We start from the raw sequence: 13291 nt of genomic DNA, 5'->3' as shown, positions 1-13291 counted from the left end.
GCATTATATCTACACAAGGCATAATGCCTCCACGGATGATGGAGTGAGCCAAACCACACTTTTTAAAAAAGGGACCAAAGCTGCAGAGTTTAACGTGCCAAGGGCCAAGCCATGGCCACACTCATGCATATGGGCTTTAGGATGACGAGTATCATAACCAATGCTAGCCAGCGCCCATCTTGAGTGAAGACAGCCAAACTATAGCCATGTCTTGCCAGAGGAGTGGGGGTGGGACAGTCATCATTTACTTCTATGGGTATGTCTATACCATAAAAAAAAAAAAAAAAAACACTGCGGCAGCAAGTCTCAGAGCCCAGGTCAATTGACTCAGGCTCATACTACAGGGCTAACAATAGCAGTATAGATATTCAGGCTCAGGCTGGAACCTGGGCTCTGAAACCCAGTGAGGAGGGAGTGTGTAGAGCTAGCTGACAGGGCCAGTCAGGAGGGAAATACATATTACAAGTATTTTACTAGCATTGGATACAAAACCATTACCACATGAGTCTCCAACAGCACAGATGGTAAATGTGATGGGTTACCCTCCACTCCGGGGTGCCACCTGATGTACTGGAGTACCACTGAGCCTGCCTGTTCCACCAGTCGGGGCTCCTTGTTACCACAGTATCTGGGCACCTCACAACCTGGAATGTATCTATCCCCAAAATAGCCCTATGAGGCAGGGCAACGCCATTATCCCCATTTTACAGATGGGTAACTGAGGCACAGAAACTAAGTGACTTGCCCAAGGTCACACAGGGACTCTGTGGTGCAGTAAGGAATTAAACCTGGTCTTCCAAGTCTTAGGCTAGTGACCTAACCACTGGACTACCTAGGCTGTACCTAGGTCCCCCAAAAAACTGGTCAGAAAGAGGTAGGGATGACCCTAGATCACTGAAATTTGCTACACATCTGTTTTTTGCACCTGTATCCGTGTTTTTAACTGCACCTGACCTGACAGCTGAAGAGACACTCCTCCTGTTCATACCGAAGAGCTTACTAATTAGACCCATTTCATCCAAAGCAAATAACCTAGAATGTTTTTCAGCAGAGTCCTCTAGAAAGTGATTTCCTTGCACTCAGTTTGTCACCATTAGCAAAATCCGTTTTCCAGCATTACTATTCATTAGTGCTACTCCATTTCCAGCATTATTTTAAAAAGTGACAAATGGCTCCACAGAGCTATGAGTTAGAGTCATATGGCGGGTGTCACACTCGACGATTTATCCCAATTATCATACTTCCAAATTTACTCTCCCTTGGCGTCTCTAATTCAGCCCCATACTTCAAGACACAGACTCCTGCTGATAGAAAATACTGTAGTTGGATTGTTTTGGAGGGGAACGGTATTAAATTTTCTGTAGTAGAACATGAGGTACCAAAAAGCTCCGTTTGGGTGGTTTTATTGCTTTCTATTTTACGTTTATGATACGCCCCATCTGTGTTGGGATTGGATACACAATTACACACACGTCAAAATCACTCCTAATGGCACAGTAACCATTGCAGAATTAACTGCACCATTACAAACTGAAGTCTTGAAAAGAGAAAAAAGAAAAAAACAAACCACATTTTGTTTCCTAGCTACAGAACAGTTATGACATACTGTAGAATAGAGTGGGAAAATAACACCCATTAACTATGCCATATGAAGTTCACGGTGTCCTTTCAAACCATGAGGTGTGGAGAGCCTGTTTAGGATTACAGTACCAATTAAGGCTCAAGTGTAGATTTAAATAGGATGGCCAGTACAGAATGCTTGAACTTAGCATTTACATTGTAGTTATCTTCAAAGTCCTTTTCAAAATGACATCAATCGGTCTGCACTGGGACTGTTATTTAAAATACTTTTACTCTTAAATTTACAGACTATCAGAATAGGGGAAACAACTGACACTCAGGGGGATACAGCTGTTTTCACAGGATGATCTTGAGATGTCCAGCACGCTGGCAGAATATGAAAATGAATGGTGTCTGTCTATGTGCTCTTGGGGAGAAATAATACCCAAGCTAAGTACAGTTTGAACAGTATTGAATTAGTTAATGGGATAGAAAAAGAACGAACAGTTGAGAAGTTGAAATAACTTTCAACTCCTCCTATCCATCACATTTTCACTTCAGTGTTTTTATTTATACTGAGGGTTATGTTCTTTCCCACCAGGCTTACCTGGCCCTCCCTACTCAGGCAAAAATATTCCTGCTGAATACTATGAAATTTTTGCCTGAGTAAGGAGTGCTAGTTCAGGTATTATCTTAAATTTCAGCTTCCGACAAGCTCACGCCCCTCAAGGGACGATTAACAAGACCATCCATCTTGGGACTGGCACTTTGGCATGCGAGCGCACACAAAAGAGAGACCCAGTTTCATACAATCTAAAACATATGAACATATTTATTTAACACTTCTGTGACCCTGCACCATGGGGAAGTTTACTCATTTTTTTCAACTGAATCAGGTTCCGAGATGACTTATTAGTGCTTGGTATTTTTTCCAGTGGACTTAACATTGCAAGAAAAAACTAGCTGCAAAGTAAAGCACAGCATGTTCAGTTTCTTGGCTAGCTCCTTTATAGCTTAAATGTCATCTTTCCAGATGAAAAATTCTTTGGAAACTCAAGGATGCTTTTGAAATTATTCCCACCCTCACTATCGAAACAGCAAGAACATACACTGAATTAATCCCTCCACCAAATTCTCAGGAACTATAAAAGGATCTTTTAAAAATATCTTTTTAAAATGTCATATAAATAAATTAAAAATTAAAGAGGGCTATTAAACCACATTTATCATCATATTAATATTTTCTTACTCTGGATGCAAAATTTAGCAATCTTTGGTAATGAAACACCTTAAACTTAAAAACCTCCCATTTGCAACTGTAATAAGAAGGGCATTGAGGTACTGACCCTGCAACTGGATCTCCATGTGTAAGCACATGTCCAGTTGCAATATCTAGGCTATGTGTTACTAAGTGTGTGTACACAGCACTCAGCAGATTGTCAGCATGTAACAAATCCGATTTAATATTTGGAATTATTGTTTGAGGTTTTTTTTAAAATAGGTATGCTGAGTTCACAGAATTGCAAGCAGGTCTTTCTCTCATGCTAAGAATCCAGGAGATTATAAACACTCCAATTAATTCACCAAATGATAGAATCACAGTCCCCAAAGTAAATCATCATCAGTACTTTACCTCCAGCAAAACACACATTTGTTTGCACAAGCCAGGCTCGGTGTGGTCTCCATGCAGCGGTGACTTTCAATGCCATAAAAAGTATGTTTGTAGCAGCCTCCTCTACCTCGCAGCATAGACTAGAAACAGAAAGGGGAAAAAAGCCACATAGAAGTTTAACACACAGTTTGCAACCAAATGATGCAAAAAGCAAAATAATGTAGAAAAACAAGATTTGACAACTCTGGCCATATTTCAGCTTCCTTCATAGAAAGAAATAAGACAATGGATCAAACTTAATTCTTACTCCCATTATACAGGAGATCAAGCTAGATTATCACAATGGTTCCCTTCTGGCTTTACAACCTATGAACATATGAAAATTCCAGTGTAACTGACTTCACTAGAGACTTATACCTGTGACTAATTAGCCCAGTAACCTGAATACCAATAAGGCTGCTTAAATTAAGCTTCCTTTTGCCAAAGAATCCACAGCAAAGTCAATGCATTGGAATGGAGATCAAGTCACCAGTGCTGTATTAACTATAATACAGCAACACCCAAACATCTTTACAGGCATTTCTTCAAGTTTTGCATCATTTTTGTTTTTAATACGGTCATATAAATGCTGTATGGTTATTTGTTCCCCTAACAGATCTGCAGTTTCAATCATCAGCCACTTTGATGTTCATTCAAATCCATCCATGGACAGATTCCACAAGCCAGGTTAAATGTATGCAGTAGGTCACAATAATGACAGATATAGTCTATTTGAGAAAATTCATGGCAAGCAGATCAGTGTACACTACAGCAGCTTATGTATGTGCCTATATAAAAAGTTTACCTCAGTGCTGGGAAATTCATGACTCTCCTTTACAGGAAGGAAACAACAAACAATTCTGTAGCTTAAACATCATTTTTTCTTGAATAGTATCATACCCCACCACATCTGTTATTAAAGCTTTTAGCCTTACAAAAATACTCACTATCAATAACCAACAGGTCAAGCCACTTAGCTGTAAACTTAAGGTAACTTTCTTGTAAAAAGTTACTACAAATAGTAACAAAAACCAATTTAAAGGCTACCTTATTAAACATCCACTTGTTTTAATTCTCCTAAAAAACTGCTTCTTTCTCAATCCTAATTTAAATAATACAAACCCTCTTTTACACCAGGAGTCTGTTCCAGGAGGACTGCATTATTTCCTTAAGCCTGGGTTTGCAGCATCTATCCAAGCGGTTCTCAAACTGGGGGTCGTGACCCCTTTGGGAGTTGCAAGGTTATTACTTGGGGAATCGCGAGCTATCAGCCTCCACAACCCTTCTTCACCTCCAGCATTTATAGTAGTGTTAAATATTTTTTTTAAATGTGTTTTTAATTTATATGCAGGGGTTGCATTCAAAGGCTTGCTGTGTGACAGAGGTCACCAATACAAAAGTTGGAGAACCACTGTTCCCGTAGGAATTTGCAGTCTATTTAGAATGTATGTTGCTTGGGACAGAGATTGTTTTTTTTTGTTTTGTTTTGTTTTTTGGCACAACACATCAGATCAACAACAACAAATGGGAAAGGATTGCTATCACTATCAAGAGGGAGAGAGGAATATAATGGATTAACTTTTAAACCAAACCCTTTTAATCTAAAAGCCCCGGTGATTGAAATTAAAGTTTCATCCTCTTAGAGAAAAAGAAAATATAGCTAATGCCTAACCATTACAGTATAATTACGCACTTAGTGATTTTTTTAAAAAAGAGTTAAAAAAGGTGATTGTGCCCCCTGCCTTCAAACAGGTATTAAAGTACTTTTTGTATTATCGTAGCACCTAGGAGTCCTTGGAGCCCTTGCTTGGGCTTGCTGTACAGAACAACACAGAACAAAAACACAGTCCCTGCCCAATGCCATATGTATGGATTTGAGAAGATGCACATCATCTAAGAGAGCCAGATCGTGCAGATGGATATTCTGAGATGCCCAGAAATACACATTTTTCATACCTGCCAATTCTCTTCTGTAATATGGCAAAGCATAAATACGTCTAATTAGTTAAGATGGCACTGTACAGCTTGTTTTCTTTAATAAACCTTAGGCCTACTTCTGCTTTCCACTGGTTTAAATTAAAATCAATTAAGATACTGTCTGAAACTGGTAATGTAGACCAGATCTATACCACACACTTCAGAATAACTACGTACTGCCCCCATCCATTCCCAAATTGTAGTTCTATACTTTTTAATGGGTTTTATGTAATATTGCTTGAAGCGATGGCACTTTAAAACAAATCAGTTCTCTATTCTTCGCTCTCATTTGCGGCACTGACAAAATCGGAAGACTTTTTCTTTAAGTTTTTCGCTACCTGCTAGTATGTTAAAAACCACAGAAGGAACATTTTTAAAAGTAATTTTACAGGCCACTTTTTGCCATCGATGCAGTGGTCACCAAAAGCATTACCAGGATCAATATGCCTTACAAAACATTCATGACAGTACGGCAGGGTGCACTTTAAACCATTCAGAGGTGCAGATATTGTGATGTGAGACTTCTCCGTCAGGCATTTCAGTAAAAACTAGATTCAGCCACCCATGTTGGTAATCATAATTCAAAGAGTTCTTTTCAAAACAGACCACGCTAATCATGCGTCAAAAACAGACACACCAGGAACTTATCAATGCCACGACTCCAGAATTAAAGATGTGTCATCATGTTCACTAAAAGTGCTTAATCCTAGAGTTTATAATTCTGAGAAAGTTTTAGTAAAATATATCCTGAATTTGCAAAATTCATAATATTCTCTGTTAGGAGACAAGGACAAGGCAGTACAACCACAGAAAACCAGAAACATCAGTTAAAGGACAAACTGGTCTGAATACCCTGCTACAGCTATTACAATGGAAGGTGTCATCTTTGCTTTAGAAGATCTTGCCTCTGTGGTGCAAGCAATCTGCCCAATTACTTTTTCATGCTATATATTACTGCAGACAGGAGCAACAACAACAACAGGAATAAGCCGCAGAAAGTGAGACTACTAGAGAGTGGCTCCAACTTCTTGGCGTAAATCATATTTCTACTCTTCACAGCAGGGATTTAATAAATCAAAATGCAAAGTGACATTATAATAGACAGCTTAAGGTTTGGTTACAGGGAATATATTTTCAAACGGTTATTTTGGACAGAGAAGGGTCACACCTGATTTAGGTCTCTAGATGTTTATTTTTGTTAGTTTTGCAACCTTAAAAAAAAAATAAAAAGGTACCTTTGTCCACCGACAAAGCTTCACACCGGAATGGCTTCCAATCAATTTGTAACCTGGACAGAAGAAAGGGAAGAGTTAGTTCCATTGATTTTAAGCTGCAGTAAATGGCACACAAAATTAATCTAGTCTCTGAGCATTAACATCTCCCATCCCCTCTAGCCACCCCTAAAAATTAAAGGTGTTCAGATGATGGATGTGACACAATACTAGAGCTTGTCTACAGGGAGAGCTAATGAGCTGCAAGCCAGAGTGTGAATCTATAGCACACTAGCTTGCTGCACACTAACTCGCCATGTGGCCCCCACTGCGAAGTGCACTATGGAACTTTTAGTACTCTGTAGTGATGTCCACGCAGCAAACTAGTGCTTGGGCAGCTAGTGCGCGGGAGATTCACACCTTGGCTTGCTACACACTAACTCTTTATGTAGACACGCCCTACGTTAACATGGTGGAGAAACTTAACACACACATCAGCAATTCCCTGCATTAGAGTTATTTCATTGATAGCATCAGCCTTGTTTTATTCTCAGAGGGAAAACCACATGTCACCCAAAACTGACTCCACCTCATTCAGGATGGCTGCTGATTGTTTACAAATGATGTATTTATATTGCCCAGTCTCCCTCTGATGAAAAGATGGTGGCCCCAAGAAGGGGCCATGTAACAGAGTGGCAGACTCTAGGACAAATCACAGTGACAAAGAGTCTGTGTTGAGGCATCCGCTATTTAGGCACATTGTAACTATGGCCGAGTCACAACAGCAGGCAATCCAACTAGCTCCAAACCAGTCATACAGAGGATGGTATCTCCTCTCAGACACAAAAGGAAATAGGGTCTGGAACCCCAGGGTTTTTCCTGAAGACCCCTTGTAACAGCTAACCCTGGTGGAGGAAAGCTTAGGCAGAAAGGGGTGAATCTGGACTAGCTGCATGGTGCAAAGTCCAGCTGCTCATAGGTTTCTAGGGAAGGGCTAAAGAGTATAAAGCAGACTTCAAGGTAGGAAGACCATTCCGTCTCATAATGCATCATCTAGCCCCTCAGAAAGGTGCAGGAATCAAAAGCACAGGTTATACCAGAACAAGACTTATCACACCTCTGCTCACCTCTTCCAGAAGCTTCTCCCACACTAGTATCTCAGCCCAATTCTGAAGGGAGCACCTCAAGAGAATGATTGTTCCATCTTCATGCCCTTTCAACATAGACTCAACATAGTACCAGCAAATGGCCTATGTGAAGTGATATTTGTTCACTAAAACGCGTCAGACACCAACCCAGGGCCTCATGTAGGCCTCTAAATAGCCAGTGTATGTCATTCTCCAAATTGGCCAGACATTAAATTAGAGGCCTAGCAGTGACTTTTCCCCTGGACAAGGGAAGGGGATCTTCTTCAGCAAAGTTGACAGACCAAGGAGAATCATAGCCAGCTCTCCTCAGTCCACTCATGCCACAACAGGGATAAGAGATGGAAATGGAAAGGAGAATGATGGGCTTGGAATGGAAAGCAGGAAGGAAGCCTCGGGATTTTAAACTGGACTCAGGATATTGTGAGCCAGATTCTCAGCTGGTGTAACTTGGGGTAACTCCATTGTCTTCAGTGGAGTTATGCTGATTTACACCAGCTAAGACTCCAACCCTATATTCTGAAGATAATGTAAATTTGACATCACTTCATGACATTACAACAGTACTGACACACATTTCTTCAAATTCATTGGGATGAGGGGATTAATTAGATGATGTTCATTAAGCTCTAAGCACTATTACCCTAAATAGCCTACGTTAGGTAATTTTCCTCTTTGGAAAAAAAAATGCTTAGATACCCAAATGTCTGTAAGATTTAAATTCTCTACGAAATGGGCACAAAGAGATAAGTGGGATTTGGAAAGCCCACTTGCATAACTCAGACCAAATGCAGAGCTCTTTACTAATTAATGCAGACTGGACACCCACAGACCCAGAGGTTTACCTCAGCTAGCTAGTTTTTCTTGGTTAATTCCAGCAGATGTTTATGATGTTTATTCTTTTAAGGCAAATAAAAATTTATGAATCAAGTCCTCCTTCCTGCCCAGAAGCATGAGCTAGATATAAAAACCTACCATACGGCACAAGGAACCATTCGGCACACTGCCACCCAGAGCGAATCAAAGGGTGGAATTAGTGTGTTTATTTTACTTTCTTCACTTGTGAAGTTATCACACACATCTCATTGCCACCAGGCTCAGGGTGATGCTCCGTCCTGATTTACACACCCCTGCAGACTCCAATGAAGTCAGTGCAGAATTAAAATAAGAGTAAGAATCTGAGTCAGATGTACCAGTTACAAATAAAGCAGCATGATATACTGCAAGCACAGAAGAAGGCTGTGCAACTGTCTATCCATTGAGCATATACAGCACTCAACAGGCTATTCCTGTTCATAGGTGTTGAGCACCCTTCACCTCCTTTTGAAGTCAATGGGCGAAGAGAGCACTCAGCACCTCAACGGACTAGCCAAAAGCATGTTACGTACACAGAAGTTAGACAAAAATTAATTCTGAAGGACAATGAACTATTGGCTGCCAAAAATCCTATGGGCCAGAATGAATTACTTCAATGGAGAAAGACTGTGCCTACCCCAAAGAGCTTATAGTGAACAAATTGGAGAAAGTTCAGAGAAAATCAACGAAAATGATTAAAGGTCTAGAAAACATGGCCTACGAGGGAAGATTGAAAAAATTAGGTTTGTTTAGTCTGGAGAAGCGAAGAATGAGGGGGGACATGATAACAGTCTTCAAGTACATAAAAGGCTGCTACAAGCAAGAGGAAGAAAAATTATTCTCTTTAACCTCTGAGGATAGGCCAAGAAGCAATGGGCTTAAATTGCAGCAAGGGAGGTCTAGGTTGTACATTAGAAAAAAATTCCTAACTGTCAGGGTGGTCAAGCACAGGAATAAATTGCCTAGGGAGGTTGTGGAATGTCATTGGAGATTTTTTAAGAGCAGGTTACACAGACACCATCAGGGATGGTCTAGATAATACTTAGTCCTGATGGACTGGACTAGACGACCTCTCAAGGTCCCTTCCAGTCCTATCATTCTATGAATGGAGCTATTCCATTTTATACCTGCTGAGGGTCTGTCCCCATCTTTTTAGGAAATAACACATTTTGCCAATGTATTTGGGGACCTGTGTAGCCCCCAATTAACATTTTAAATGTGGGATTTATTTTCACCAAATCTACATAGAGAAACAGAGTTTAGGGCCAGAAGCAACCAAAGATCACCTACTCTGACCTCCTGTGTATCACAGGCCACCACCATCACCCAGCACACGCATGCTAAACCCAACAACCAAAATTAGACCAAAGTATTACACCGCTCAGGAGACTGTTATGCACCACAAGCAGAAAATAGCAGGAGCCAGATGTGCATCAGAGCCCAAGGCCCCCACAATGGCAGGGAAATATGCCCAGATAATCCTGGCAAGGGGCTTACACCCACATGCTACAGGGAAAAGCAAAAAAACCCAAGGCCATATGAGGCATGGGAGCCTGGTCTAGTGGATAGGGCACTTAACTGGGAGTCAGGAGACTTGGAGTCTATTCCTGACTCTGCCACTGCCCTGCAGTGTGACCTTGAGGAAGTCACTTCGTTTCCCTGTACCACTTCTTCCCCTCCTGTCCTGGGTCTGTCTTGTCTGTTTAGGCTGTAAGCATTTTGGGGTAGGGACCTCTTGTTAGGTTTCTACAATGCCTACCACCGTGGGGCCCTGATTTCAACTGGTGCCTGTAGGTACTACTGTCATTCATTTTCATTATTTGTCTGAGTAGAACCTACCATGCGCCTTCTTCCTCCCTTCCAAGAAGGTGCCATTGGCCACATTTGTAGCTCATGTCACTCCACAAAACTCCCATGCCCTATTTTTTTTAAAAAAAACATTTTACCCATTCATCAGGTGCCACGTGCAGCCCTCCATCGACAGTTTTAGGAGAGATTTATTTATTTTCTCCAAGACTACAACACCGAATGTCAGTAAGAAAGTCTCAATAGTATCACTTTTTTAAAAAAAAAAGAAATACTATTATATTAACGTTTTACTGAAAATAAAACCTACCTGCCCAAATCCCCTGTTGACCAGTTCATGGTAAAGAAAAAATTAGATCAATCTTAAGAGATGTTGAGACCCTGGGATCCTGAATCTACAAGGTTTATTTCCCTTGAGTAAGGGCCACTGATGCCAAATTCACTATGCCGAGCACCTGCAAACCTCCAATAAAGGCAATGGGGACGGCACATGCCCAGCACCTCCTAAGATTTTGCTCAACATTTAAGAGAGGCTGAAGCTCTCAGCCAACTTTAGCGATGAAAAGCGTCTCACTCATCTAGTTGGCCTGTGCCAGGAATTATACTATTGGAAGAAATAGCACAGAGATCTGCAGAAGTGCTTAAAAGCAACTTATGTAGCCAAGCTCTTCACCTGTTGTGTTGACTGTGTGGAAAGTTTGGTGACAATTGCCCACTCAGCCATCCTAATGGTTTCAAGGACTATAAAGTAATGGCAAAGTCCTAAGCCAAATGAAACCCATCCCCATGCAGGTTAGTGGCTCAAGTTTAACAGCTCAGTACGGCTATTTTAACGAGTAAAACCATTCCTCCAATTTCTCTGAAGCCCATTTATGTATCTCCCATTTGGTCTACCAATACCAGCACCAAGCCAGCCTAAGTAACACAGGAGAAAGGAGCGCAAAGGACTGTGCACACTCATGATTAAACTATACAGGATACGATAGCACTTTTTGTGGATGCAAAGGAGACAGAATCAAACTGGGGCTCTTCTCTCTCATTATGTTGTGTGTCTGCTACCTGAACCATACATAATGAACTCTTCAGTAGCCCAGGCCAGACACCTTTTCCATCAGTGGGGCCAGGTCACCTTCACTGTTATACTTTTTTTGGTTCTGTGGTAACTCTATTGATCTTCTTTCCTGTTTGCGATGCTTACAATTGCTGTTTCAATTAAATGCAGCTACTGGTCCCATGTAAAAGCACTCAGGGCAAGCCTGTGCATAGATATTCCCAAGGACATTCTGAACATATCCAACTGTTTTTGCTAGTAGTTTCAAAGTGCTAGCAAAGAAATTTCAAGTTTCACATCTTCCCAAAACACTTATAATGAGATACAGGCTTAAGTTGAAAGTTTAGCTTCAATATACTCCAAATAAAAAAAAAATGCTTTCCAGACAGCACTCTCTCGAATCACAACTAGATGGATTTATGGTCATAGCACTGCTCAAAAGAAGTACGCATCAACACATCTTTATCATCTTTATCATCATAAGCAAGATCATAATGAAATCAACAAAAAAATTTTTACTGAAAGCACAAGGACTTCAAAACTGGGACTTTGTACCAAGTGACCCTTCTCTAGCTGATGAATTCTGAAAAAACTAGAGCTTGCCAAACAGTGAATTTCAGTAATCAAGCCTAAATGTTATAAAAGACGTGAATTATAGCCTGAAGGTCAGCTTTTGAGACAAATGAGTGTCCTCTGGCTATAATATTAAGAGGATAAAAAGAACATTTGGTAATGATCTGTTCTGACAGCCAGACTTTCAAAAGAAGAGACAGAAGCTATGTTACAACTGTCAAGCAGCAGGGTGTACACAGTGAAAAAATTTAACCACAACTCAGACCCAAGCTGCACCATTTTTATCAATGGATTTAAAAAACAAAACAAAAGACCATTGTTTGGCATCCATACAAGGATCACATCCTACATTCTCCATCACTGAGAATTAGTCACCAGTGAAATGATAGTGTGTGTTCTCCATTACAACAGCGTGTAATCCATGGGAACTGAAAACATCTCCAGGAAACTCAGATGTTCAGGCCTTGTCTGCACTAGGAAGTTTTGCCACTTTAACTATACTGGTATAATTAAAAAGGCAAAACCCTCTTACTGTAAATGCAGTTATACTGGTATGGAGTGCGAGTGCTTACCCCGGGAAAAGCTTAATATATTTCGGTAAGTGACGTACGCTATACACCAGGATGAGGTACCTTTGTATCAGTATAACTGCATCTACACTGGAAGTTGTACTGTTAACTGTATCAGTACAAAACACCACCCCTCATAAATACAGTTATACAACTATCCAGTGCCAATATAAAACCAATATACCTAAAATAGAAATAGAAAGAGTCCAGTTCTTCCCCCCACCAGTTTTACATTTGTAACTTCATCCACTTACACTGACATAAGCAAAAGGTTAATCAGGCCCACAGAATCTCGATTATTACCACTTTCTGTGCCACTAATGCTATGCATCTAGCCGAGCAAATGAATATAGTCACTTCTCCATGAGCTCTTGGCAGCTCCCACACCATGACCCTGCTCAGCCTCAGTTACTGCTGCTCTTAGGGTGTTATTTCTTTAACTGTATATTCCATATTTATTTACAGATACACAAATTCTCTAAGTAAATTTAGCACATTTAGAGCCTCGTCATCTAAAACCACTGCATTCTTCTGCATACAGGCACTTGAGTGAGAATAATTTTATTTTATGTTTTCACAACTCATGGTTAATATTTCCACAACAAACATTTGAATTCTGTTGTTCTATCTATAGCATACATTTTAGTAGCTGCGCTATTGTTACCAATACATAATCCAGCCAGAAGACTGCTAGCACTCCCTGGAGTTCAAGGGCTTTATTTTCCTCTTGATGCACAGGGATTTACACAAAAAGAAAAGGAGTACTTGTGGCACCTTAGAGACTAACCAATTTATTTGAGCATGAGCTTTCGTGAGCTACAGCTCAAGAGCTGTAGCTCACGAAAGCTCATGCTCAAATAAATTGGTTAGTCTCTAAGGTGCCACAAGTACTC

The 13291-nt window shown here is 40.5% G+C and overlaps 1 protein-coding gene across 12 annotated transcripts in view; it reads right to left on the bottom strand.

The window, feature by feature from the left end:
* Positions 1-13291, bottom strand: part of LOC140899651 (S-adenosyl-L-methionine-dependent tRNA 4-demethylwyosine synthase TYW1) — a 121756-nt gene that overhangs the window by 80398 nt on the left and 28067 nt on the right. For all 12 annotated transcript variants that reach the window (XR_013634787.1, XR_013634789.1, XR_013634788.1 and 9 more), the window contains 2 exons: positions 6424-6476; positions 3194-3312 (listed from right to left, as the gene is read on the bottom strand). Coding sequence is in view for 9 of the 12 variants with exons in the window: in XM_078849267.1 (XP_078705393.1) it covers positions 3194-3312; positions 6424-6476 (172 nt within the window). In the remaining 3 variants the exon portion in view is untranslated. The remainder of the gene's footprint in view (positions 1-3193; positions 3313-6423; positions 6477-13291) is intronic.

This window comes from Lepidochelys kempii, chromosome 17 (assembly GCF_965140285.1).
Source record: "Lepidochelys kempii isolate rLepKem1 chromosome 17, rLepKem1.hap1, whole genome shotgun sequence".
NCBI classification, from domain to species: domain Eukaryota; kingdom Metazoa; phylum Chordata; order Testudines; family Cheloniidae; genus Lepidochelys; species Lepidochelys kempii.
The sequence above is the reverse complement of the archived record's forward strand: the minus strand, read 5'-3'. Positions and strand labels throughout refer to the sequence as shown.